This window comes from Delphinus delphis, chromosome 8, assembly GCF_949987515.2.
Source record: "Delphinus delphis chromosome 8, mDelDel1.2, whole genome shotgun sequence".
Taxonomy (NCBI): Eukaryota; Metazoa; Chordata; class Mammalia; order Artiodactyla; family Delphinidae; genus Delphinus; species Delphinus delphis.
This window is the reverse complement of record NC_082690.1, coordinates 2733843-2761050: the sequence shown is the minus strand read 5'-3', so window position 1 is coordinate 2761050 and position 27208 is coordinate 2733843. Positions and strand designations below refer to the sequence as shown.

Here is a 27208-nt window from a genome sequence, read left to right as displayed (position 1 = left end):
AGCTCTCCCTGTCCCCAGTTCACTTCCCGAGCTCTACACACAGCCACGGCGGCCAGTCTGCCCTCAGCCCTCTCTGCTGGACACGAGGCCAGCAGGCCAGGATGCAGAGGAGACACCCGCTCAGGCCAAAGGGAGAACAAGCAGAACCAGGGTCTGAGCAGCCCTGGAAACTAACGACCAGGCCACCCCTCCACTGGCAGGAGAGGACGAAGCCCTGCACACCCATCACCCGTGCCCACCCTTGCCCCTCGGCCAGTATCCTCGCCCAGGGGACGCTTAAGTTGTGGCATCACAGCAAAGTGGCGTGGCCAGGATCATCGTGCTCCACGCTGCTGAGAATTGCCGTCTGGTCTTCCGGAAGCTGGCGGTGGCACAAGTCTGAGAGTCGGGCAAAGGGGTCGGGCCGGGAATGTCTCTTCTTCCTCCGGAGGCAGACAGCTTCGTCGGGCCACAGGACCTGAGAGTTTGGAAGGTTCTGAGCCTGGGAGGCAGAACCATCTGAGGAGGAGCAGGTGCACACACACAGGAAAAGAGAAGACAGTGGTGAAAGGGAGAAGGCAGCCTCACACACCCAGCCGTCCTCTGCAGGGCACGGTGCCCGGCCTCTAGGGTTACACGCCGGAATCACCCAAGTGCAGAGTGTGCAGCAGAGGAACCACGAAGGGCCAGTGCCCGGGGCCACCCCAAGTGCTGTCCTAGTGAGAGCCAGGAAGCAGGACAGCTGTGGCTGTACTTCCTGCAGATTCACAGATCTAGTCAAGCAACATCTCTTTTTCATCTTGTATTTAATATTGAATATATTCAATACCTTTTATCTAATATTTCTTCTATTTATCGATATTAAAGAAATATTCATACGTCTCTTTTAGTGCCTCCTGGGTACCAGGCATCATTCTAGGTACTGCGGTTGGGACTCAGCACACTTTTCCCCCCCACCGCCTCCCCCAGGCAGTGATGGACGTCACACAGATTTTATCCATAAGCATTAGAGTCAGGTCTGGCCCACCCTGGACTGCCAGGGCCATCCCTCTGCCTTATGGTCCTTCTGGGGACACAGAGGTAAAGCCCTTGCATTCTAGAAGATTATACTTCAATGTGGCAATGGGGAGGAAGAGACAAACTATAAAGACTTAAAAACTACAGATATAAAACCGTCAGATACTGCAAGTGCTACCAAGGAAGATAAAATAGGATCACTAGACGGCAAATGAACGAGGCACTGCTTCTACTCTGAAGGAGTAACCCCGAGGCGAGTCTTGAATTATGAACCTTCCACAGACCTGGGGGAGAAGTGTTCCCATGGTGTGAAAGCCCCAGGCTGAGAGCAAATGTGACCTGCTGACCGAAGGAAGGACATCGCAGTAACTCAGAGCGAGCAAAGTCGGTGAGGCAGGAAGGGCGGGCAGAAGTCTGTTCTGATTGCAGGGGGAAGGGAAGCTTCTGGAGGGTTTTAATCAGAAGCGTGTGTGTATGTGTGCATGCGTGTATGTGTGTGCACACTCCCGGGACTTTCTAAAAATCACTCTGGTCGCTGTGTGCTGAATACACTGCAGGAGCCAGGACGGAGGTAGGAGGGCCAGAGAGGAGGCCGCTGCTCTGGGCAAGGTGAGAGATGGGAATGACTCGTAATCTAGCTTTAGCATTTGAGACAGAAAAAAGTGGTCAGATTCAGGATGTGTTTTAAAAGTTAAGTCAACAGACCTTACCAGATGGACTGGATGTAAGACGTGAAAGGAAGAGGGTCAAGGATGAAGCACCCTGAGCAACTGGGCAGGTAGGAGTGCCTTTTATGAAACTGGGAAAGAACCGAGAAGCACATCTGGATAATCAGTAACTCTATTTTGGACACGGTAAAGGCTTACAGGACATCCAGCTGCATGTGGAGCAGGCATCTGGAAATATGAGACTTGAGCTCATGGACAAGATCTGGGCTAAATACGGGGGGCATCTGCGAGTTGTGGACATATGACAGGAAACAGGACCACTGCAAGCAGAACAACAGAGAATATAGGCATCTCGTGGGACTTTTTTGCAAAAAAAAAAAAAAGGATAATAGATAAATGATAGGTAGGTAGGTAGGTATGTAGATGGGTCTTAACCTGAAATGGGCTTAAATGGGTTGAAAATTCAGCTTGGGGCTCTAATTTCTCTCCCAAAACCTAAAAAATTCATTTTCTTTCTCTCCACCTCAGTATTCCAACCTATAAACTAACAGGATAATAGTACCACCTGAAGGCTAAGTGAGAACTAAGTGCTCACTGCCTCCCAAAGATTCAAGGGCCTCTGTGTGTCACTCTTCTATAACCCAGCCTCTGCAGAAAGCTGCACTCTGGTAGATAAGGAAGACTGGCAAGGAAGCTGTGCAGTGGTCTTCCTGGACGGCCTGTCACAGCACTTCTAAAACCACTGGTAAAAAGACAGCACGTGATAAATATTTTCTAAGTCTGAAAAACGGCTGAATTACTTTTGCATTATATTAGAAGCTACCTATCGCTGCTGGATAAACATCACACATTTCAGTAGTGGTGTCCTTTTCATGAAATACGGCAATTTCACTCTATCTCATGGAGAAAAGTCTGGCCAGCCCGCAGAGGCTGAGTCCATGCCACAGTGACCCCTTAACACTGAGTAGGACCCCAGAATTTCATGTCCAACCAGAGGCCTGAAATGATAAAGAGGAAATATTTAAGGAGATAGGGATATGTCCAAGGCATATGACAGAATGAGAAAGAAAAGTACTATTTATGTTGCTAAAAAATACAGGGGACTTCCCTGGTGGCGCAGTAGTTGAGAATCCGCCTGCCAATGCAGGCGACACGGGTTCGATCCCTGGTCCGGGAAGATCCCACATGCCGCGGAGCAACTAAGCCTGTTCACCACAACTACTGAGCCTGCGCTCTAGAGCCTGGGAGCCACAACTACTAAGCCTGTGCGCCACAACTACTGAAGCCCGCACGCCTAGAGCCTGTGCTCCACAACGAAAAGCCACCACGATGAGAAGCCCGTGCACCGCAATGAAGAGTAGCCCCCGCTCGCCGCAACTAGAGAAAGCCCGCGCACAGCAACAAAGACCCAACGCAGCCAAAAAAAAAAAAAAAAAAAAAAAAATACACTGAAACAATGCCATGTTTTCTAAAGGCATATGCACAGAAGGGTTCTGAACACACATACCCCCAAGAAGGATGGTTCCCAGGTTGGATGAAACAGAACTGGGAGGATGATCTGAGACTTTTAACCTTACTTTTCTCATTTTTTGATATGAAAATTCTATTTGTGTATTCCTTGACAATTAGTATTAAAGAGAAGCAAAGAACGAGATAAGCTGGAGGAGTCGATTGTGCAGAGAACCCAGGGCTGGGATCCTGAGCCAGACAAGCCCGTAGTGGCGGGTCAGGGTGGGAAGAGAGGAGCAGGGTGCTTCTCGACATTTACCGGATCGTTTCTTTGACTTCGAGGAGCCCTTGGATGACTTTTTGGGCTTCTTTATCCGTTGGTATTTCAGAGCCTCCAGCCTCTCAGGTACAGCAGCATTCCCAGGAGCAGGTGGATGTGTCCTGGAAGGGACAATTGGAGAGGCACAGGTCAGCTCCCGGACGAGAGAGCTTTGGAAGAGGAGCTGGAAGAAAGCCAAGTAGCTGACCCAGAGGAGACAGAGCACAGCTCTACGGAGTCCCAGGTGCCCGTGACCAGCTCCTTGACACCTGCCTTCCTGCTGCTCCTGGAAGAGAGAACCCCAATGGAGAGCTCCAGCAGTGGGAGGCCTGCTGCAGGTGGACACCAATCTGTAGAGCCATCAGATGGCCTAGGAAAGGGAGAGACAGGCTTTAATGGCGAACCCATCACACGGCACTCAAGCTGGGGCAAGGAAGTCGGAGAAGGAAGCAGCTGGGATGTCTGAAGTTTGTGGATCATCACAGTCAAGACCTTGAAATGAAAAGTAAAGGGGCAGATTAAAGGACCGGAAGAACAACCCCACCCCACTGACTGTCCTCCTCCGGGAAAGACAGGGCCGGGCCAGATGGGAACCCAATGCCCAGTGAAATCATCTCTTCCATCGCCAAGATTCAGGCAGAACCCCGGCAGCCAATAGCAACTAACAGTTGTCGTCCACCAACATTTCAGCAGCAGACTGGGCTCAGGCTTCATCAGTCATGTGAGAGAACAGAAGAGGATGGAAGTGGATTGTGACGGTGAGAGTGTCCAAATCAGGCAGGCTTGCAAAGCCCTTGATATCCGCAGCAGGTATCCAGTGGATCCATATTTTAAGATTCGACAGAAAAACCAAGGTTATGGGAGAGGAGACCACCTACGTCAGCGTCTCTTTCTGCCCCGGTTGTCGAGTGGGTGTAGCCGTTTGCCTAACAGAGCAACTGCATGGTTAGGACAAAGGCAACAACTTAACTGGAGCCTGTGCTGCCCAGGTGACAAAGGGGCCCAAAGAGAGCTGAGAGGATGGACTGTTTGTGACAGTCTGCGCTTACCGGAGAGAACTGTTCAAGGATCATAAAAGAAGAAAATCTAGAAGACATGGATCAATGCCATTTCTTCTCAAAGTAAGCCAAACTTGGACTCTGAGGAGTAAGGGGGAGAAGAGGGAGACAGGTCGCTCTTTCTTTCCCTCCAGTGCTGGCATTAGCACGCCATCAGGGAAGCAGGGACACTCCAGGACCCTGGTGGATGGGGGCGAGTCACACCTCCCTCTTCCACCTCCCTCACAATCAGTGGTGGGTAAATGCTGACAGGAAGGAGTAGACAGCCAAACCTGTGAGGGGAAAAAAAGCCCCCAGTGGTGAGCAAGCAATCTAAGGTTTAAAAAAAAAAAGAGGGGTGGGAAGACTACAGCCGCATCTCCCCAACATCAGATATCTCTGCAGGGATGAGAAAGAAAAGCATACAGACTAACTGTAGATAAGCCTCTGGTTCCTGGGGTTTCTTGCGCTAACTGACAGTGAAGTAACCTACATCTTCTTTGATGGATGCCATCATTCCAGCATCCTTTAGTAGATACAGCATGGAGAAGCTCCTCCCAAGTTCAGGTCAGAGACATTAATTTTCAACAGCCCCCTAAGAGCACAGAACTAAGAACCCAGCTACATGCACACACGGTCTCAGAGAGAAGGAGTCCAGCTCACCACTGGAGGTCGGGTCTTCACCCCGAAGACCTGCCTGCCAACTCCCCCTTCCTTCCTCTTTCACAAACCCCACAGCCTACCCATGGAGACCCTGCACAGCAGCAATAGGAAGGAAACTTGGGAGGCAGACAAAGGTTGGAGATGGCCAGGGCACGAGGGAGCATGACTTCCCAGAGCTGATGCAACGTCCTCACCCCCCGCTCATCCTGGACTAAGGCTTCTTCGTGCTGCCTAAAAGGAAAAAGACATGAATCCACAGCTCAGTTCATCTGCCTCCTGGTCCTGGCCAGAGTCTTCCAAAAGGCCATACAGATGAATGGTGTACAGTCTGAGGAGGTGCATGGCAAGCAACTGGACCCAGGGTCCAGTAAGCAAACAGCGCAATTCAGGGTGACCCTCTGGGCCTGAGAGAAATGGGTACAGGGTGCCCCCGAAAACTCCTAGGGATGCTCCAAGCCAGCTGAAACTTCCAGGGACATTATTATTACAAGCAACATATCACTACTATTACCACTTTCATCATACAGCATTTACTTACCACTTACCACGCCAGGCACTGATCTATGTTCCCTGCAATAATTTTCTTTAACCCTTACAACATCCCTAAGAGGCAAATGCTATATTGATCCCACTTTTCAGATGGAGAAACTGAAGTTAGTTTAGAGAGGTTAGGCAGTCTATCTTATAATCCAGTTATCATGGAGTAAGAGCCAGGACTCTCAACATCAGATAAACTGCGTGTCCTGCTTCTTCCCAAGGGAAACAGGTGCAGAAGCTGCATGGAAGGAAAACACTGCTTTCGCGTGCACCTGAGCAATCAGCCTGCCCTGCACGCGCTTGCTGCCACGGTCACTGACATCCTCTGCTTCGGTGGCAGAGCCAGAGAAGGCAGACCAGGGAGGGGGAAGGCTGGCTGAAGTGATGCCCTCAGGCGATGATTCCCGAGCAGCAACAATCCACTGAGTGGGGGAAGCCAATTTTCCCCTGTGAAGCAGCCAAGCTCCAGCTCTTCCAAGGCACCTGCTGTCCACCTGTTTTCGCGTTTGGCTTGGTGCTCAGGCTCAGATGCACGACAGGAGAAGGCTCCCCAAGGCACTGGAACACTCTCCCGGTACAGGAGGCAAAAAATAAAAGCAAGGGTCTGGAAGGACGGGAGGTACAGGGGAAGGGGCAAAATGGGTCTTTATATTCAGCTAGTTATGTAGAAAAGTCACGTGAAATGTGTCCCAGCAGACATCAAACCACCTCCCTTCTCTGGGAAGGGGGAAAGGGGGGCCATGTCCCCTATCAACACCAAGCCCCCCAGGGGACTTTCAGGTAATGGGCTTTTGATGCCGATGGCGTTCAGACAGTAGGAGGCTGGGTGAAGCAGCTGCATCCCATCCCTGGAACAAGGGCAGCAGGTAGTCCAGGGCTGGCCAGTGGGGTGCCCTCCAGGGAGGCAAGGCCGGAGTTCTCTTTCCAGTCAGCCCCAGTTCTTCCAGAACACGCAAGAATTCAGCAAACTTGGACCCCATCCCCCAGAAAGTACGAGCATTACTGGAAGGTGAAGGCCTGAAATTAAAGCCCAGGGGCTTCTCCGGACCGTGTTCCCCATGAACCCCAGTTCTCTGTCCCACAGGTGTTTCTTTGTGGTTCACACCTACCAAAGACAGCCTGAAACTGACCTTAACACTCTCTTTTTCTCTCTCTCACCTGTTATAAAATCCGTACAAAATCCAAATCACAACCAGATAGCCCCAGAGGCCTTAGTGCATATCTCTATGCTCACCCAGAGCAGGGGAAGAAAGACACAGCCAGGTTCAAAAAGGCAAACCACAGGGCAGGACAGTCGAAATCCTCCGGACTTTTCCTGCCCTCCTGCCCCAAGAGCTGGCCGTTAACCCCGGCGGCTGCCGTGCCCGGTGACAGAGCAGTGATGAAGGAGCACTTCCTTCCTCTCCTGAGTGGACACTCTGCCATCTGACTACAGGACTGAGGTGGAGACTGAGGACACCCACTCACATCCACGGTGTAGCCAGGACATGGGTGAACCCACTCTCTGCCACAGCACAGCCAGCCAGGAGTCCGGAGATCAGTGCCCACCACTGCGTCCACAGACAGCCCCCCTCTGGTGGGGCAAGTGTGTGGCCTCCGAACTCGGCAGAGGCTTTTACCAACGGGACCTCCTTCCCACGGTTCACCCAGTACAAGGGGCCCCAGCACGCTCCCAACCCACCTGCCTCGTGGAGGCCAAGGTCAGTATGAACAGGAAAGGGGATCAGAGGGGAGGCAAGAACAGGGCTGCTACTGGTGTCAGACAGGGAACGGAGAGCCCCATCCACAAAGGAACAGGTCCGAGAAGGGAGCTGGGAGGAGGAGGAAAGGGGAGAGGAGGCGGGGCGGGGCGGGAGCAGAACAGGGGAGAGCAAAGGAAGTGGGAACAGAGCAAGGACACACGTGGACGAGACGAGTCACACCACCTCCAACGAGACCCAGCGGGGACACATGCAAAGGCAGTGTGAGGGTGGCGCCCGAGAAGGAGCCTGGCTCCTGCAAGGGCCCAGCAGCCTCCACCCAGAGCTCTCGGCAGGCAGCACGGTGAGGGCCTGACTCCCCAAGGCTGGAGAGCTGGCCGGGCCAGGCGGAAACCACCCCGCATCGCGCCCCTGGTTTCCTGGTTTACCACAGCAGTGAGAGGGCACCCAGCCCCCAGGTCTGGCAGGTGGGGACACCGGGGAGGGGGTCACGAACCAGAACGGGGCCCAGGCCCAGGCACTTTCCCGGAGTGGAGTGAGAGCTGGGCCTGGAGTCATCACTCCTCTGGGGGCAGCAGGGGGGGTCACAACTGGGGGCAGGGAGGAGAGCAGGAAGGTGGAGGGCGGTCCCATCACTGTCACCCCATTGGCCGCTCCTAACTACACCGTCCCTGGTCTCCCCGAGCTCATGGCTGCGGCGTGGCACCCGGCCAGCCTCACACAATCCCGCGACCTCTGGCTGCAGACACTCTCGTGGCACGGCCGTCCTGTTTACGGGAGGCCATCCTTACGCCCAGAGGAGACCGATGGTCCTGAGTCAGGACCGTTAGCCCTCCTGCCATCTCCAGGTGGGGAAGGGATGCAGAGACTTCAACCCAGGAAGCCAGAAGCGCCCAGAGGAGGCTCCCTCTCCCATCTGAGTGCCTGGTGCCTGCGTTTGCTTGTTGCCACAAGCACGGGACTGGCGTCCACGGCAAAAGGAAGATCTTGTCAGCGGCCATGAGACTGAGCAGGCCTCAGGGGACCACAAAAACCTCTCAGAGAGACTTGGCACCCCTCTGCTGTCAAGCTCCCGAGACCTCCACCTGGAAGGAGTCGCCCACATGGAGAGCAGAGCTGCCTTCTGCCCGGGGGCCTGTCCTCTCCGGCGGAGCTCCTCCAAGACCCCTTCCCGGAGCTGTGGCCCAGGGACATCAGGAGTGGCTACTGCAGGGGCCTTGAGAGCAACGTGAGCCCGCGGGCGAGGTCCACGCCTCAGTCCTGTGACAGCCAACAGGCTGCAGAGCAGGCTTAGGAGTGGTGACCTGCCCCTGCCCTCAGAGGACCACAGGTGGCCTGGCCCTGAGAAAGACCCGGCTGGTGAGGAAAGGAGCAGGGCCGTAGCCCAGCCGTATGCTCCTGGGAGGACCGAGCATCAGCAGGATCCCGAGAGGACAGTGAGGGAGCGGCCACCCCAGGGGGAGATCTGCACCCGGGGGGCTGAGGGAGGAAGGGGGTCTCTACGCCTGCTACTGGGGAAACCGGGCAGAAAGGGGCCGGTGCTCCGAGACACCACGTGCCTGGCCAGGTTTCCAAGGTGCAGAGGTGCAAAGCGCTCGTAGGCATTCTAGGCCCCTGAGGGTGCATGCAGGGCCCCAAGGGCTTCTGTGGGAAGCTCTGGGCAGCAGGATGGCGACGTGTCTGAGTGCAAAAACTGCAGGGAGGCTCTGGGAGGGGCTCAGAAGCTGCAGCGAGGCAGTGCGAGCGAGGCCCGGCAGCTGTGGCAGCAGCAGGGCGTGGGGACCCAGAAGCCACGGGCCATGGGGCGGAGGCTGCCGCCCCACAGAGGGGTGAGGGCTGTGGTCTGGATTCCCCTATGGAGGAAGCGCTGGCCCTGCGGAAGCCCGTCCGCTGGTCCGCCCCCTGCCCACCCACCCAGCCGGAGCTCCCTTACCTATTGAGCTGAAGAGAGGCTTGTCTCGACAACACTGCCCAGATAGCTGAGATCAATCAGAAACAAAGCGGTTATCAACATGGGTGCGGGGAACCACCCACGCACACCCAGAGGGAAGGGGAGGAGCACAGGGACCAGAGAACCGACAAGCGAGGCCAGAGAATGGGGTGAGCAGTAAGGAGAGAGACAGAGACCCAGACGGCACGATGGGACGAAGCAGATGAGGGCTGCACAAAGCACAGACGACAGGGCACAGCCCCCCGCATCTCCTGCACAGACAGCACGCAGCTCTCCTCCACCTCCCGAGCTGCTCCCCACCTGAGCCGGGGTGGGAGGTGAGGCTTGTGCTTCCAGGTACCAGAGTGGGGGGGAGGGAAGGGGGCAAGGGAAGGGCGCTGGGCTCCCTCCTCTCGACCTCCTCCCGTCTGCCTACCACCAGGCCAGCCTCCTTTGGACTCTGCTCCCCTGCACAGGCGGCCACATCAAGAAGAGACCAAAGGACGGAACCGGGGCAGGGGTCAGGAGGGATGGGGTACTACGGACGGTGCAGACTCTTCCCAGCAAGTCGGGCCAACCCAAAGAGGATGGAGAAGGAAGAGAGACGGACAGAAGGACGGACTTGGGGAGGAAGTAGTGGGAGGAGGAGGAAGGAGAGCAGAAGAAAGACCAGAGAGAAAGAACACGGGCAGGCGTCCAGGCTGACTGGTACCTGGCACACCAGCTGCTACAGTTTACAGTGGGCTCCCCCAGGCCGGCTGATCGCAGGGGCTTGTCTGTCTGTCTGTCTGTCTGCAGCTCCCTGCGAGGCACACAGGTTGGGGTGGGGCGTGTGGCTCGGGCACACGGTTCAGAGGCCTGAGGTTTTGCTCCCAGCCTCCAGGACGCAGCCTCCAGGGAGGCTGGGGGGCCAGGTGGGGGCGGGAGGCGGCACTCACTAGGCTGCTAAGGGCAGGAGGGTGGGGACGGGAGCCTGGTGGTCCAGGGAAGTCAAGCCCCAGGGTCCTGCTTTCGAGGAGGAGAGGCTGAGGAAGAAAAGGAGGCTGGATACAAGGTCTCTGGGCCAACCCTGCAACCGCCCAAAGCCAGGCTCACGGGGACGTGGTGGGCTCTCCACTCCAGAAGGCCCCGGGGGACCACTCATGGGGACACACCACACATCCCCTGGCCACGTCCTCTCCCCCGGCCCCCGGATGGCCTCCTGAGAGCTCTGGGCTGGATGGGGAAGACCCCTCATGCCCCTGGCAGGGTACCTGGGCAGGTAAGCCACACCCCCCCCCGTGACCACTCCCTGCCGCTGCCAAGACCAGCGCTCCTCTCCCGAAGGGATGCTGCAGCGTGTCCCGACAAGCCCTGTCAGTTGGTGGATGGAAGGGCGAGGGCAGGGGAGGAAAGGGGAGGAAGATGACCAGGCGGCGGTGGGCAGGAGAGACGGCTCACACTCACCCTGCGGTAGGTAACGGTGGCGGGGGCGGCTCCGGTCTGAGCAGCTCCTCCCCCACCCTCCGAGGGGAAGGCGTCTGTCCAAACACATCCAAGTGGTCCACAGGCCCTGCGGGGCCCGGCGGAGGGGAGGGGTAGCCCGTGGCCAGAGCGGTGAAGCCCACGGTGGGCCGGTAGCTGGGGCTGCCGCTGCGGCTGCTCTGGGACGGGGAGCCCGTGGACGGCGTGGACTTGCACGAGAAGCTGACGGCAGCCGGCGGCTGCAGGGCGGTCTCCGACACCTCGGCGGGCTGCAGGAGGCCGGGGCGCGGCCGGGCCCGCGCGGCGAGCTCGGGGGAGCTGGTGCGCGAGCCGAGGGGGCTCTGGGTCAGAGGCGAGAGCCGGGAGGGCTGTAGCACCACTTGATGTAAACTGGGCTCGGCGCGCCTGGCCTGCCGGGGGCTGGGCCGGGGCCGGGGCTGAGGCTCATACCACGGGGTGTCCAGGCCCAGCGCGCTGGGGCCGCCGTGCGCCCCCGGCTCGGCCGGCTCGGGGTAAGGCAACACGGGTATGCCCATGCCTTGGCTGGTGTGTCTCAGCTGCCCTTGGCTCACCAGAGGTTGCACAGGCCTGTCCTGCCACTTGGCGGCGGGGGGCACTGGGGCAGGGCCTCTGCTCGGCGCCTTGCCAGCCCAGCCCTTGGGCGCCTCCAAAGACAGGATGCCCGGGTAGGCTGCGGGCACCGGCAGGGAGGCAGGCGGCAGTCCTCGGGGGAGGCTGGCTGCAGGCTGCAGACTCTCAGCCACATCACACGGGTGCAGCTGGTGGGGGAACACCACGGCCGGGGTCTCCAGTCCCCCAAAGGGGAACTCCGGCCGGCCCCAGGGCTCTGGGGAGCGCCCGCCGGTGGGCGTCTGAGTCAAGGGCAGCGTGCTGTTGGAAGCGTTCTCTCCGTTCTCCTCGGGGATGGCGGGGTGGCCGAAAGGCCCCTCGGTGTGCAGAGGTGGCGAGGACATGACAGAGCTCAGGGGGCTGCCCACCTCCGGCATGTAGAAGGGCGGCGGCTCCACCTCCCCAGGGCTGCTGCTGCTGAGGTACCCGTAATACTGGCCGTGGTGGAAGGGCCGGGGAGCGGGTGGCCTGGCTTGGCCAGTGGCCTGGAGCCGGCCCTCCAGGCCGCCAGGGCCCTCCAGGCTGCGGGGCTGGAACCGAGGGCTGTATGCTGGTGGTGGCAGGTAAGACTCCTGGCTGGATGACAGAGGGGTCAGCTGGGACTTGAGGGCGGCCACAGACGCGGGCACCAGCGGGTCTTCATTCTCCTCGTCCGACTGGCGGAACTCAGGGTACATGTCGGTCTCCTCCGCAAAGGGGAAGCCCTCAATGCGCCGAGCCTTCGCAGAGGGTTCCACCTCGGAGGGGTCCATCACAAAGCGGCCGTCGGGGCCCCTGCTGATGAGCTCGATGGGCGTGGTGGCCTCCGCCTCGGCCTCCGCCTTGGCCACGCTGTACTTCTTGCTGCTGATGGCCCTCTTGGTCTTCTTGTACAAGGACAGCTCCTTCTCCCGCACGGGGCTCAGCATCCTCTTGGCCGCCGGCTGGGCCTGGTCGTCGGAGGACTCGGACGGGGCGCGGAGTGTGCGGATGCTCTCGGGGCTGACCTTGCCGGAGGACAAGCTGGGGACAGGGAGAGAGCAGGAGGCGTGAGGAAGCTCAGAGGACACTACTGCTTTCCGTTCTCCCTGCAAAGTACCACACGCGCCTAGGAGGATGCCAGTGAGGAGGAGGAATGCTGGCGGGTGGCAAGTGCCGGCGTTAAATACTCTGGCCGACTCTCAACTCTCAACTGTCCAGGCGTGCGCTGTCCACTTTCCGAATGGACACCTCGTTTCCGCGTTTATTCTGCCTGTTCCTGTGTTTGCTACCTCTCTCCAGTCACACCTGCAACTTCACTCCCAGGTTGCTCAAGGAATGCAAGCTCATTTTAAGAGTAACTTAAACAAGGCACATTAAGAAGATACATCTGTTAGGATGGAAAAAAAATCCAAGAAATGAACAGCTCATCTACCATTTTGGGTCATCTACACTACTGCTCCCCCATTAGTGCGGACAACTTAAAATTACCGTGCAGATCAATTAAGGGAAAACAGCTTAGAAACACTGTCATGGGGCGGAGCGAGCCCTCCACCCTCCACCCCAGATGGCCGTACCCTGTCTCTCTGGGGCTAGACCACTTACGGAGACTCCAGGCTCTTCCTGCAGTGCGTGATGGAGAGTGGAGGGTCTGGAGGGAGAGAGAGGGGAGCCCGCTGAGGCCTGACGCCACACAGCCCTCCCCAGCTGTCAGCAGGGCCCAGACCAAAGCCCCGCAGGGAAGCAGCACCCTAGCACCTGGCACGTCTGGGTCCAGGATCACGTGCCCCCACCGGGTCTTGCCTCCACCCTCGTTTCGGTCCCAGCCGACTCTCCCACCATCAGAGCAAGTCCCATCGGCAGCTCTGCCCACGAGGTCCCAGTTTCCCTGTTTTCAAGGCGACACCTACCTTTCTTGCGCTTGAGCTTCCGCTTGCGCTGCCTGTTGACAAAGCAGGCAGCCAGGGTGCTGAACAGGATGGCCGCAGCCAGGAAGCATATGGTGGCCACGATTCCAGCCAGTACCGGCCGAGCCAGGCCGTCTTCGGTCAGGTCCGGCTGCGGGAAGATGTCTGGGGGGATAGGGGGAGAGCACGGGTTAGATCCTCCCTCCCCAGGGCCCCAGGTGGTTCCCCACCTGTGTAGGACAGACATCACTAAGGCTCCGCCCTAAAAATGAAGAGGTGGCGTGGCGGGAAGACGGAGAAGAGGGCGTTTACAGAGCCGAGGAATCGCTACCTTGCTTGTGGAGAGGAAACACCATCTGTTATCTCTTCCCTGTGGGACGCCAGCTCTGTGATGGTCTGCGCTGGCCCAGCACCTTACCTGCCACCCTCACCTACCAGCACGCTCTACACGGAACCCGTGACTAGCTGACTGGACACTGCAGGGGCCTAAGCGTCACGCGGGCATCGTGACTCCCACCAACCTCTCTATAGGACCAGGGCCCAGAGGGTGAAACTCTGCAGCAGCAGCAGCAGGGCTGTTGCTGCAGAACGCAGGTGCCCCTTTCTAACCATCACGGTGCAGGCGGGCAACTTCTGCAGGGGGTCAGCGTGTCCTGGGCACCACAGGCACGTGCTGGCACGGAGCGGGGCATCAAACAACGTCCTTGTTCTACAGGCAGAAGTGAGCCTCACTTGGTGCCCAGGTCCGCAGAGCTCAGAGTGACAGCCGAGACTGGACCAGTCCACTGCGTTACGTGTCACCTGACAGTTGTGTTAATAAGTGCTGCTCTACAGGCTCACCAAAGGGGAAGCCTATGTATCTTGATACATTTGGCCAGAATCCATTGCCATGTCAAGGACAGCGAGGGATTAAAACAATCCAGATCGTGCTGACTGGCTGAGTGGAAAACAAGGGCTCAGCCTTTGGAAGTGGGAGGCTTCAAGACAGGGAACGCCGAGGGAGCTGCATCCTTGTTTACCACGGGAACCTCCCGACTGCCGGGAATGAGACATAAAGCCACCGAATGCAGAACAGTTCGTGAGAGGCACCCCCAAACCCTCAAGTCCTCTCTTCTAGCTTGGCTGCAGCTCTCTTCCCTGGAGGGAAGCCAAGACAGAAGTACGCTCGTCTCTGCTGCTACAGCAGGCACCTCCGTGTAGAGAAAAACAGCCCCACAGTGCCTAGTATACGCGACAGAAGTCACAGCCGCTCCCCACCGGCTTTCTCGCCCGCCCACCCCCCGCCCTCCCCGCTGCCCCCATATCTCCACCGGGCCCGAGCACGAGCTTCTTGGCCCAGCTCTTGCCCACTGCCTCCGAGGGTCTCTGCGAGCGCTGCCCGAGGACGTGAGCCACTGCTGGATCACTAAGCAAAAACCTCTTCCCAGACCAAGGGAACCACTTCTGGGAGAGGGGCCTGCTACATGTGAGGGAGTGTAGCTGCAGAAAGATGTATAGAAATGGGACCAGAGCCAAGAGAAAGAAAGATAAATGGAGAAAATGCTGGGGAGTTGGCTTTATTTAGCCTGAAAATATCTACGGAGAGGAAGGAATGGAGGAAAACAACACCAAACAGCAATTTTCCAAATGAAACACCCTAATTATGAAGCCATCTTAACGAGAGGCGTCAGTAAGTACTGCTGACCTGTTTCTGTCTCTTTGCTCCAATTCGCCCCCCACCCCCAAGAGGATGACACCAGAGGAACAGAAATGTTATAGCAAAAGGGCTTAAGTCCTTTTCAACTATTCTAACAAGAACCTTAACTGGATTTCTCTCTGTGGTTACCTTATAGAAACGGTCATGAACGCAGCTCTTTAGACGGAGAAATCCTACCCACCTGGCAGGCTTCAGCCGGCGCTTTCGCTCTACTTCCAGCTCAACCTCTTCCCATAAGAGCTGTTCCACAGACGCCGCCCCTCCCCCAAGTACCTGTGCTGGAGACGCCGGCGATGTTGCTGGGCTCGCTGATCAGATCCTGCATGACAGCCAGGACCCGGAACTCGTACCACGTGTCCTACAGCCCCAGGGAGGACACCCCATCGTCAGCCAAGCGACCTGGACCTGCGACAGCCGCCCATCCTCCCCCCACCCCAGCTCTGCGACTCGGGAGTATCTGCCGACTTCCATGGGATGAATACTCCCACCGTGGCCGATTTCAAGCTACCAACGTGAGGTCACTGAAAGCAGAGTTGGGCAGAGATGCCACATGGGCTCTCAGGAGTGCAGGGAAGGGAGAGGGAACATAGGTGGGACGGGGGGCCACTGAGAAATACGCTGCTGCCTCTCCAACTAGAGAGACCTCCCGGGTTAAGGGGAGTCAGCTGGAAAAAAGCACCGTCTTCTCCTCCAGGGGCTCGGAATTGCTAACGAAGGGACCCTACTCTGGGCAAGTGGAAGACAACCCTTCTGGGAAGCCTCTGCCCACGTCAGACTCCCGCAGGGAGCTGGGCCCCCAGCCCACCCTGGCTCGTGTCGGCACCTGGAGACCCCTCAAGTGAGAACGGCACTCCCGGCGGCCACAGGGCAGGCCCTGAACCTGCCGACCTCAGCTGCAGTGATCTGAGGATCCCAAACCTGGCAGGAGACCCGCGAGCACAGGAGTGCAGGTGTGGGACGGTACGCAGCGGCCCACACACACCTGAGCTGGGTCACTCAAAGCTTCCAGTGATTCTAGGAAGAGTCACGTCACTTCCGGAATTGAGAAAAGCAGCGGGGAAAACGCTAGGCACCTCACCTGGGACAGGTCCCTAGCAAAGAAGTCCCCATCAGTGCCAGGTATGGCATCATCCAGCGTCTCCCAGCGCTCTCCGACGCGGAACTCCAGGATGTAGCGGTCGATGGGGAAGCTGTGGTTGGCAGGTGGGAGCCAGGACAGGAGCACACCCTGCTGGGTCCGGTTGGCTGTGAGGCACCTCGGTGGGGTAACCAGCACCAGGGGTTCTGGAGTTGTGACAGGGAATGCTGCGGGGGAGGGAGAGGTGATGGCGGGGTTGCCGAGGCCGCTGCAACCCCTCTACCCACACGTCCCTGTGGGGGCAGTGACCCCAGGGCGATGAGGGCCACATCCCCAGGGTGCAGGCATCAATTCAGGACACGTGTCCCATGAAGAGCCCTCGTGACCCAAGGGAAGGGGGCAGGGTGGGTGGGCCCGAGCCTCCTGACTCCATTTCCAGAGCACTTCTGACGACACACACAAGGGCATCAGGTCCCGTGAAAGGAAAAGAGTCAGGAACTTCAGGGAAGAAGGAAATGTAATTATCTTTTGAATAAGACAGTATCTTTGAAAAGATACTATAGGGACTTCCCTGGCGGTCCAGTGGTTAAGACTTCGCTTTCCAATGCAGGGGGTGTGGGTTCGATCCCTGGTCAGGAAGCTAAGATCCCACATACCTCAGGGCCAAAAAACCAAAACATAAAAAACATAAGTGGGCTTCCCTGGTGGCGCAGTGGTTGGGAGTCCGCCTGCCGATGCAGGGGACGCGGGTTCGTTCCCCGGTCCGGGAAGATCCCACATGCCGCGGAGCAGCTGGACCCGTGAGCCATGGCCGCTGAGCCTGCGCATCTGGAGCCTGTGCTCCGCGATGGGAGAGGCCACAGCAGTGAGAGGCCCGCGTACCGCAAAAAAAAAAAACAGAAGCAATAGTGTAACAAATTCAACAAAGACTTTAAAAATGGTCCACATCAAATATATCTTAAAAAAGAAAAAATGATACTACAAAATGTATCTTTCATTCTCTTCCAAGGAAGAAGGAACATCTTCCCTCAGCACTGCTCACTCCATCCGTTCCCCTCTGGCCCAGGTGGAAAAACAGGCCCCAGGGCACAGGGCTTTGGGGTGGGGTAAGCCTCGGCAAGAAAGAATGTGGGACAAGGCTGGCGTGGGGCCGCCTGGTCACAGCCAACCTCTCTGGCCGCAGACAGGGGCCAAATGCAACAGCAGGCGGGCAGGGTGAGCCGCTGGGTCAGGGAGGAAGAGGTGGCCCTACGCCTGCCACCAGACGAGGCCGGGGGCCAGAGGAAGGGAGCAGCGGGAGTGCAAAAGGAGGAGGAAGGACCCCCACCACCCCGGGAGGCCACAGAAAGATGCAAACACGGGGCCAGTAAGGAACGATGGAACTGAAGCTCTTCCATCCATCTGAGGACACGTCAGTGCAGCCCACAGCGCTCAGACGGGGCACGAGGCACCCTGGCCCGGGCAAACCCCGTAGGACGGTAGGATAGACCCTTACTGGGAGGTCAGTGTTGGTTGTATAAGGCACTTAGCAAGGCGCCCGCATACAATGGGCAGGAAATGTCTGCTCTCCATCCCAGCCCCTCCAGGAGCATCCCGGCCCGGCCTCACCTAAAGTGTTCACAGTGACCACCTCACTGAAGGCGCTGGTGCCCAGCTTGTTCTGGGCCAGGACACTGAACTGGTATGCTGTCTCGGGCTCCAGGGCATCCACCAGCAGCCAGCTGGGTCCCGGAGGCACAGGCAGGGACAGCCAGTCGTGGGGCCCAAACCGTGCCCGCTTCATCCTGCCCGAGAGAGAGAGGATCGGGGACGAGGGCGCGGGGTGGGTTACACTGGAGACTTGAGAGGGCACACAGGTGCTGGAGTTGGGGGCGCTGCCCCAGCCTCCCCAGCTTAGAGGTCAGGAGCAGGTCACAACCCCCCAGCTGTGGCTGTGCCGGTCCCCATGAAGCCAGGTCCCCAGCCACTACTGGCGCCTATTCTCTGAAAAGGGACCCTTGGCGTTACTGATGCTCGAGATACTGGTCAAATTACCAATTGCATTCTGGGAGAATCTCACCCTGGTCAGAGCCCTAAGAGTGGCGCAGCCCTGGGAGTGAGGACGCTGGGAACAAGGCAGGTACCAAAGTGGGAAAGTGGGGATGAGCAGGACCAGGGGGAGGCCGGGTGCCCTTGGCCACCCGGCCTCCCGGGGACAGCCAAAGTGGGACCTGCGTGACCCCGAGGGCACAATATGTCCAAGTGGGCTTGAGTCACTGAGGAGGAGCTGGGCGCAGGACAGAAATAATCAGTGCTTCCCCACAGTGGGGACCAGGACCCACCCCTACGGCTTCTGGGTTAGAGGTCACCAAGGAAGGCCGCGCTGTGGCTACAGAACACTGGAACCAGGGGTGAGGGTTGACCCTTGCTCTGCAGCCCACTTGACTCCCTGCAAGCCATGACCGGCGCCCAGGCGCAGCGCCCGGCGCCACCACGGGGAGGACACATCGTCCCGTGGGATTGGCCACGCAGTCCCTCAGCAGCCTGAGGACCCCCGTGGAGGCCAGGCCCCTGCAGGCTAAGGGCTCACGGCTCACAGCTCAAGCCTCTGCCCGGGAATCGGAGCGGAGGCAGCCGAAAGCACAGCAGAGAGAAACCAGCGCTGGAAGGAGGCCTCCCCAGCCCCGTGACCGCCCTTCCCCCGCCGGCACCACAGCAGGCAGCAGAGTGACAAAGCGAAGCAGAGCCGCAGCAGCGAGGGAACAGTCCACGCCCAGACCTTCAGCTCGGGCCTCCCCAAAGGCGGCCACACGCCCTGCCCCGGCCACGCAGCCGCCTGGCAGCGTCCCGCCTGCCCTGGGGAACAGGTGGGCATGGGAGGGGGCTCCGCTTCAACTCCGAGCCCCCCAAGCTCACCACCTAGGTCCAGTGGGCATCCAGAGCTCAGAACACCTAGGTAATCAGAGGCTGGGGAGCAGGCCAGGTCCCTCTGACTCCCTGCTGCTGAGAAGTATACGGAGGGCTCTCCCTGAATCTCCAGGCGCCCCCGACCCAACCTGGTGAGCCTGGCTGGGGCTACACACCCAGATGAGACAGGTCTGGAAAGGAGGAGGTGAGGGCTCACCCTCCCGACTCGAGGATGTCACCCATGATGCAGGTGGCCAGTGCGTGGCTCAGGAGAGGGATGTGGGGAGAGAAAATCCTGAGGGGAGGGGTGGACCTCGGCTGAGGCCTCTCCTCCCAGCTTTTCTACACCTCCTGTCCTCAGCCTGCTTCATGCATTGTTAAGATGTCTGTCTGCCCCGAGGTTTGGGAAAGATCTCAAATCTCTGCACTTCGCTAAGTGAACGTATAACCAGGTACAAAGACGACAGACACACGGTCCTAGGGAGAAAATGCACATGTGCAGAAAAGGCCAGGAAGGTGAGCGCCACTTCACACTGGGTTTCTGGAACCACTGGTGCAGGGTCAGAATAAAAGATCTATGCTTGTGGCTGGCTGTCTTACGATGCCCTTGAACATCCGGACTCTCTTCCAGGCTCCAGAGAACAGAGCAAGCTGGAGGAGCAAGCCAAGGACAGGGAGGGGCCGCGAGATCAGCTGAGGACGTGCAGCACAGGGTGACGGACCATCCAGGCCCCAGCCCCGCCGTCATCCCAGACACCCCACCCCCCTGGAGCCTGGTCACCGGGCAACACACCCCACCATCCGGAGGGAGGTAGGGCAGGTGGAGAGCCACACCCTTCTCATAACCTGCCCCCTGACCCCAGGGACTGATGAGGGGTGGGGGTGGGGGGATAAGCAGAGAGCAAGGCGTGCGGGGGTGACTCACAGAGGTCCGTACCAAACAGAGAATGTCTGCTCAAATCCTCCATCGTAGCCTGGCTCCCAGGACACGTTGGCAGTTGTCATGGAGACCTGGACCCGGACACTGCCCGGGGCATGGGGGCTGGTGCCTGCAGGCCAAGCGGACACCTCAGGCGGGAGGAACTGAGCCCGCGGAGCCGGGCTGGCTGTGACCTCGTGCACCTGGCAAAAGCGGTGCCCCGGGGGAGACTTCGGGACAAGGACGCTCCGAGGAGCTGCGCCCAGCCCTGCTGGGTCATGGGGCTGGAGGAGGAAAACCGTCCCGCGGGCAGGCTCGTCCTTCCAGCAGGAGATGCGTGAGCATCAGGAATAAGGGCCGGAGGGAAACCAGCCCCTGGTCATCAGCCCCGAGAAGGCCCACGCTCGTCTGGAGAGCATCAAGTGCAGCCGACGGCCACAGGTGAAGCCCAAAGGCCTCCGTCGCACACGGCTCTCTGGCCTGAGACCCAAACACCAACGTGAGAGCCGCCCACCAGCCCGGCACGGCAGTCAACACCTCCGGCAGGAGCTCGAGCCCTGGGCCTACCACTCAGTGCAGTGACGCCAGGCAGGGCGTCCCCCCAGACCAGCCTCGGTCTCAATGAGCGAGCGTGGGGGGAACACCAGCTCCCACCTCACACACGTGTGTGACGAGGCGCCCCTAGGTGCTGAGCCTAAAGCTGGTGGTAAATGCTCAAAAAGCACTGGCTGTTGTCACGACTGTGGCTGTCTGTCCCCAGAGGGGCAGGGAAAACATGCAGGCAGAGGAAGCGGGCACACGTGCCCGGAGCCCCAGGTCAGGGGACCCCTGTGCCAGGCCCAGCCCGGACCTGGGGGCAGACAGCCCCACACCCAGAGCCCGGCCCGCCTTCCCACGCCCCATACCGACGACAGTCAGGTGGGTGCTGGCAGTGATGCTGGTGACCACATTGGTGGCGCTGCACTCCCACTGCCCGTGGTCCTCCTTACTCAGGGCGCGGAACTGCAGGCTCCCGCCGGGCAGGGCGCTGTGCTTGCTTCTGCTGGGCTTCCCTACCTTGGCCAAACACGGGGGCGGGGAGGAGGGTGGGAGGAGGGGCAGGGAAGAAGAGAAGCCACCAACACTCAGGGGTCCAGGAAGGACAGGGGCGGCACCGGGCCCCAGCCCGCAGCCCTCCCTGCCCGCCCCCACCCCGCGCCAGGAGTCACCGTCGCTACTCGGCCCCCGCCCCGTGGGAACAGCGCCGTTCCCAGGCCGTGCCCCTACCGCGCTCCCCAGGAGCCCCGGAGCCCAGAGGTACCTTCCTCCACGTGATGACAGGGAAGGGGTCCCCGGCGGCGGCGCAGGGGATGACCAGCTCCCGGCCGGCCTCTTGCCTGTACTCCCAGCCTGGTAGCACCGTAAAGTACGGGGGGTCCTAGGAGAGCACGGCGAGGCCGTGACGTCGGGCATTTCAGGCGCCCAGTGCCCGCACGGAGGCGGCCCGCAGCCCCGGCCTCACCTTCAGGACGAGCCTCGCGGGGGAGGACTGGCCCATGGTCCCCAGGGTGTTGTAAGGCACACAGGTGTAAGTGCCAAGAGCCTCCTCTGTGGCCTCCTCGATTCGGATGGAGCCGTCCTCCATCAGGGTCCAGCCCAGGTTCTGCTGGGGCACAGACAGCGCAGGGGAGCTGGCGTCAGGAGCCGGCGCTCGGCCCAGGCCCCTCAGCTGGACCTCAGCTGCTCCTCCGTGTGCAGGCTGGGGGGGGGGGGGGCGCGTCTCGCGATGCGAGAACAGCCAGGCCCTGCTGGACTCGGCCCACGGGAAACAGCTCTTTGCTCTCCCCAAATCCTGGGGGGAGGGGAGGGGCCCTGGCAGGAACCAGATCCCCAGAGGTAGCACCTCAGGGCCGGGGGCCTCCCGCGACCAGCACACGGCCCTCCGGCACCTTCTCAACCTGCAGGGGGCGGCCGTCCTTGTTCCACTTGACCACGGTGGCCGGTGGCTCTGCGTCCACAGGGCAGCGGATGTAGCCATGAATTCCCACAGGCACATAGATCACGGGGGGCATGTTGAGGACGCGGGCTGGGTCTGCAGGGCCGCGGGTGTGGGGAGGGAAGCAGAGGTGAGAAGGCAGGCGGGGGGGGGGGCGAGCCACCCCGCAGCCCAGGGCCCCCCACTCGGCGCAGTGCCAGGTGTCGGCCCAGCGGGGGCCACGAGATGGCAAAGCCCACTCCCCGGGCTGACCGCCCAGAGGCCACAGCAACCGTCCTGTCTGTGCAGCCCTGCATTCTTAAGAACACCCGTCTGAATGCACGGAGGCACCGCTGCTCCTGCCGGCCTGCAGCTCCCCCCACACACCTCCGCCCGGAGACGCAACAGCCGCCGGGACGCATAAGATAGCAGCATCCCTCCCGAGTGTCTGCGGGACCCCAAGCCCTTCCTCGCCCCACGTCCTCTGCGGACGGCGACCAGGGGCGGAACCACAAGGCTGCTTTTCTGCCCTGCCTCGGTTTCCCATCTGTGCAGGTGGGGTGCAGAGTCAGCCACGGAGCTGCTGGAAGTTTCTCAGGACAGCAGGAGCAGCAGCTCTGTGACGTGGGTGAGCCGCCCGCCCCCCCCCGCCAGGCTCCCGGGCTCCCACGAGGGCCATGGAGGAGAAGGACCCAGAACTGCCCGGGAGGCGGTGAGGATGAATGGGCGGCTCTGTTAGCATCTGGAGCCCTTCGGAGAAGAGCATTGCATAAATACCAGGCCGAAGTATATATTTAGACATGGCTTCCTACTTTCGTATGGTAGATTTTTTTTTTTTTCTCCTCCAAGGTTTTCAAAGGGTTTATGAATGAGAAATACTCTGAACACTGCTTTTTAGCAGAAATAAAGATCCTTGTCTCACCCACCTGAAAATCTCACCCAACAGGTTCTCTTTGAAGGCAGGAAAGAGGTAAAAAACGACAAGTGGGAGTGGGTGATGGTGCCAGAGGGAGACAGAGAAACGCTTCCCTCAGCAGACACGGCCACAGCCTGGAGGACGGAAGCCTTGGTCCTGGTGGATCATCGTCCTTTGGAGACCACCCCTGCCGGCCCTCTGCCTCCGCCACTGCCCCCTCCATGCCCGGGTGACACAGGCAGAGAGGTTCTGCTCCGCAAGGAGCCTGCCCCGCCCTTGGCACCTTCGCAGCCTGGGCACACAGTAAGTAACTTGTCAGAGCTTTTTCTCTCCTGGGTGGCACAGGCCTGGGGTTCTGAGTCACACAGCTTTCCTTAGGCCTCACAGCTCTTAAGAACTCGGGACGCATAAGACAGCAGCTGAAAGTCGTCCTCGGCTGTGGACAGCGGAGAGGAGGCCTCTGCCCACACCAGCAGCATCACCACGTGAGGGCGTGAGGTCGGGACTCGGGGGGCCCACTGCCAGGCCCATGCTCAGCCCGCCTCCCGGGGTCACCAGCTGTTCTAATGTCCTCAGCTCAGATGCCACCTCTGGGCCACGCCTCTCCAGATGGTCATACTCTCGCCCGCCCCTCCGTGTTGTGGGAGGGAGTGGTTCTTGCACACGAGCCCTTGTGTGATGGATAGCCTGTCACCTACCACGTCAAGAGGGGCCTTTATTGTCAAAGTGACGGAGCCATCCTCCAATCAGGAGGAAGAGATTAGCCCTCGGCACTCATCCTCTCCCCCACTCGAGACCAGCAAGCTGAATGACGCTGCACAAAAGCCCTCGGTCGTTCCGGCCCAAGAGCAGCCCCTTCCCCTGGGTCTCGGGCAGCCCTGGAAGGCGCGGCAGGGAAGCCACCAGGGGCCCGCTGCTGGGGAAGCGGATTAGTCACCCCAGAGAGGATCTGTCCCCTTTGCCCACCCAGCAGGGGAGCAGAGAGCGGCAGGAGAGCTGCCCCACTGGGTCTGAGCCACATGGCCCTCAGATACTAAGAAAAAAAACACCTCATTCAAGGTGCGGACAGAGGAGCTGGCCAGCGCCGGCACGAGGACGGCGTCCAGAAGGCCTGCCTGTCCCTGAGCCCAACCGGGGCGAGGCTGACGGAATGGATTAGTGGACACGGGCGGCCGTGCGGCCCGGAGAAGAGCCTGGCGGGGGCTCGATTCACCTCCGCTGGCCAGCACGGGTCAGGCCTCCTCCCGCGCTGTCCCGTCCCCGCCTCGGCCCCTCCTCCACCCACACTGCCTCCACGCAGCCCTCCAGCCCCCCATGTGGCCAGCGTGGCCTGAGCCTGCCCCACTCACACTGCACGGTCAGGTACGCCGAGGCCGAGGGTGAGCGTCCCAGGCTGTTGCTGGGGACGCAGGTATACTTCCCCGCGTCCTCAGGCTTCACCCGGAAGATAATCAGGGTCCCGTCGATCAGGATCCGCACCCTCAGCTTCAGATCACTGCAGGGACACAGAACACAGGACACAATGGCGGGGGGGGCTGGCGGCGGGGGGCAGGCGTCTTCCATTCAACACTGGGACGACATGCCAGCGAGTCCTCCGCACGGCTGAGGAGGGGGACAGGCGCCGTCTGCACACACACTGGCCTCAGCATGAGGGACACATGGACTGGATGCCCCCAACCCCTGCCAGCTCCCAGAGCCCAAGGGCAGCCCCTGCTCGGAAGCTTCACCCCGAGGGGGCCTGGCTGGGCCCCAAGGGAAGGGCGGGCACTCACTTCTGGAAGTAGACATTCTCGTCCTGCCAGTACCAGGTGTAGGTAAGGTTGCCGGGATAGGCCTCTGCCCGGCAGGTGAGCAGAGCATCCTGGGATATGTTGACAGTGATGTTCTCAGGAGGGGAGACGATGAAGGGAGGTCCTGGGGGGACAGGAACAAGCATGACTTCTCCTGGCGGGGGGGTTGGGGGAGGACCACAGCGCTGGGCTCCCAGGAGGCTCCGACCCTCAGGAAGGGGCACCCCAAGCCCTGGGAGGGACAGCGGGGAAGGCACTGGTCCAGGAGCTGGCAGCGCAGCCAAGCAGTTGTCATGGAGACGCATCCAGCTGCTGCCTGTGCTCAGGTTCTTCCTCTCCCTGCAAGTCCCAGGGATGCAAGGGGTCCGGAGGTGTGGCCGTGTGCTCCCAGCCTGCTGTAGACGCCCGCCCCACGCACAGCCCCGCTGTAAACCTGGCTTCCGAACAGCCAGTTAACCCCTACACAGGCGTGCACACTCACATACACACACGCACACGGCCCTCCCTGCCCCTCCTTCTCTGCAGTGGAGCCCAGGGCAGCACATGTGCAGCAAGGAGAAAGGAACCGCCTTGCCTCTGGAGGAGTAAGAGGCTTCCGGCTGACCAGATAAGTGTGGTGGGCGGGTTGGGGCAGGGGAGGAGAGGGGTGGAGCTCCAGCAGCCCCAGCAGTGCGAGCCTTCCAGACAGGCCCAAGTCGCAGAAGCAGCGCACAGCCGCCACCCGACCCCTCGAGCAGGACGGAGGCTGCCCCCTCTGGGGGCTTCGAGGTCCCAGGCAAGGCAGACCGGCATCTCAGGTGCTGACCCCACAGACACCAGCCCCACCAAATGCCCTCCATGTTATTTAACCCTCTGGGGTTGGACGGAATTCCTATCTTTATTTACTGATGCTATCGTCAGAGGGTGGAGGCCTGAGAGAGGGCTCCTCCCCCGGGGAAGGAGGAGGCCCAGCGGGATGCCCTCCGGACATTCAGAGAAAGCAGAAACCCACTCGGCATGGCACGCCTCCCGCCACCTCACGGTGGGGGGGGGGGCCGCCGCAGGCCACCAAGGAGCCCCACGATATGGAGAGGAGCTCCCACCACCCCCAGCTGAGCCACCCACGCCCTGGAAAGAACCCCCCAAGCTCAGTGGGGCCGGAACTCCCTGCCAGAGGCCCAGGGCATAGAGGCCAGATCGCTCTCACCTTGGACGAGCAGGTGGGTGGTGTGGATGGCCTCCCCCTGGATGCTGTACGCGCGACAGGTGTAGGCACCTCTGTCCTCCCGACTGACCGAAGTCACCGTCAGGCTGCCGTCACTCACCTGTGGCCGAGGAGAGTCGGGCTCAGCTCCCAGCCCTGGGCCCGCCAACCCCATCCCAGGTGGAAGTGGCCTGGGGCCCATGCACCTGGGGACACGGAAGCAGGCTTCTCCCTCCGAGGACACGGGTGCCAGCCGCTCCGCCTGCCGCCTCCAGCCCCACCTGCGCCTCCGCAGTGTGAACTGTCACAAGGACGGAGGCTCAGGGCAAGGAGGAGTGGGTGCAGCGGCCGCGGCAGACCCACACTCACCTGGTACTTGCCGCTGGCACCTAGCAGCATCCCCTCCTTCAGCCAGGTGACGATGGGCTTCGGGTTCCCAAAAGCTGTGCAGGTCATGGTGATGCTGCTGCCCTCCTTGGCCTCGATGTACTGGGGGGGGGTTTCTGTAAAGGTGGGAGGAGCTGCAAGAGACCCAAGGCGCGGGGTGGGGTCAGCCAGCGGCCCTGCGCACAGCGAGGGCCCTGCGCTGGGCCACCCCACGAGGCCGGCGCCCTCCAGGAGGTCGGAGGTGACACAGGTGGCAGGCCCTGCCTTGTGCGGGGGGACCCGGAACTCAGTATGGCTGGATCCCATGTCTAAACTCCCCCCATTGCACACACCCAACTCCCAATAAAGGGAGTTTGTCCAGCACCCACAGGGAGGCCCCCATGCTCAGCACCAGGGATGCGGCAATGAATGAGGCACCCGTCACCCCACGATCGTCCAGACGCCCCTCCTTCTGTAACCCCAGCCCAAGCAGGCCCACGGTTCTGGGACATCTGCCGTCTGAGCCCTGTCAGGCCTAGCACGGATCTCAAGCCAGGTGACAAAGACTCGCCCAGGCTCTGCAGCGACGATCCCCCACCAGGCAGACGGCCCGGTCCACGGGCTCCTCGCTCCTGAATTCTCTAAGACTGTGCCAGACTGTCCCCAGCACCTGCCTCAGAGTTCTGACTAAAATCCCAGCCGGTACGAATAACACACTCTGTCTCACCTGTCTGAGCTGCCTATAGAAGCCACCTGATCAACCCCAACTCCCTGGACGATCATGCGGGGTCTTCTGGAGTGGGGAGCACTGCTGACACCAGCCTAGGGTCCACAGCACCGGGCTCAAGGCTCCAAGTTCAAATCCAGCTGCCACTCGCTCTGTAACCCTGGGCTCAGCCACTCTGGGCTCTACCTAAACCCCACCCTCAAGACCAGTGGCAGGAATTAGCGAGGTAAAGTCCGTGAAAGGAGCAGGTAAGACGTACACATGTGAAATGGTGGTCATTCTGTCGTCACTGTCATTGCTGTCGGCCGCCCAGGGCTCCTGAGGCCCTGACGAGAAGCTGTGAGAGGGGTCTCCTCGGAGGCTGCCCTGCCCCAGGCCCAGGACACGCCGGGGGTCACGGCCACCCACCACCTGACACCAGCCTCACCTCCCGTT

General features: G+C 60.1%; 1 protein-coding gene across 1 annotated transcript in view; it reads right to left on the bottom strand.

The window, feature by feature from the left end:
- Positions 1-289: 289 nt before the first annotated feature.
- IGSF9B (immunoglobulin superfamily member 9B) overlaps positions 290-27208 on the bottom strand; it is a 41618-nt gene continuing 14699 nt past the window's right edge. The window contains exons 4-20 of the mRNA XM_060017091.1: positions 26050-26201; positions 25684-25801; positions 24480-24621; positions 24057-24202; positions 21766-21908; positions 21339-21479; positions 21138-21254; positions 20743-20893; positions 19856-19967; positions 17641-17816; positions 16033-16259; positions 15228-15312; positions 13262-13423; positions 12957-13002; positions 10746-12395; positions 3433-3554; positions 290-498 (exon numbers count right to left, since the gene is read on the bottom strand). Of these exons, the coding sequence (XP_059873074.1) occupies positions 290-498; positions 3433-3554; positions 10746-12395; positions 12957-13002; positions 13262-13423; positions 15228-15312; positions 16033-16259; positions 17641-17816; positions 19856-19967; positions 20743-20893; positions 21138-21254; positions 21339-21479; positions 21766-21908; positions 24057-24202; positions 24480-24621; positions 25684-25801; positions 26050-26201 (3899 nt within the window). The remainder of the gene's footprint in view (positions 499-3432; positions 3555-10745; positions 12396-12956; positions 13003-13261; positions 13424-15227; positions 15313-16032; positions 16260-17640; positions 17817-19855; positions 19968-20742; positions 20894-21137; positions 21255-21338; positions 21480-21765; positions 21909-24056; positions 24203-24479; positions 24622-25683; positions 25802-26049; positions 26202-27208) is intronic.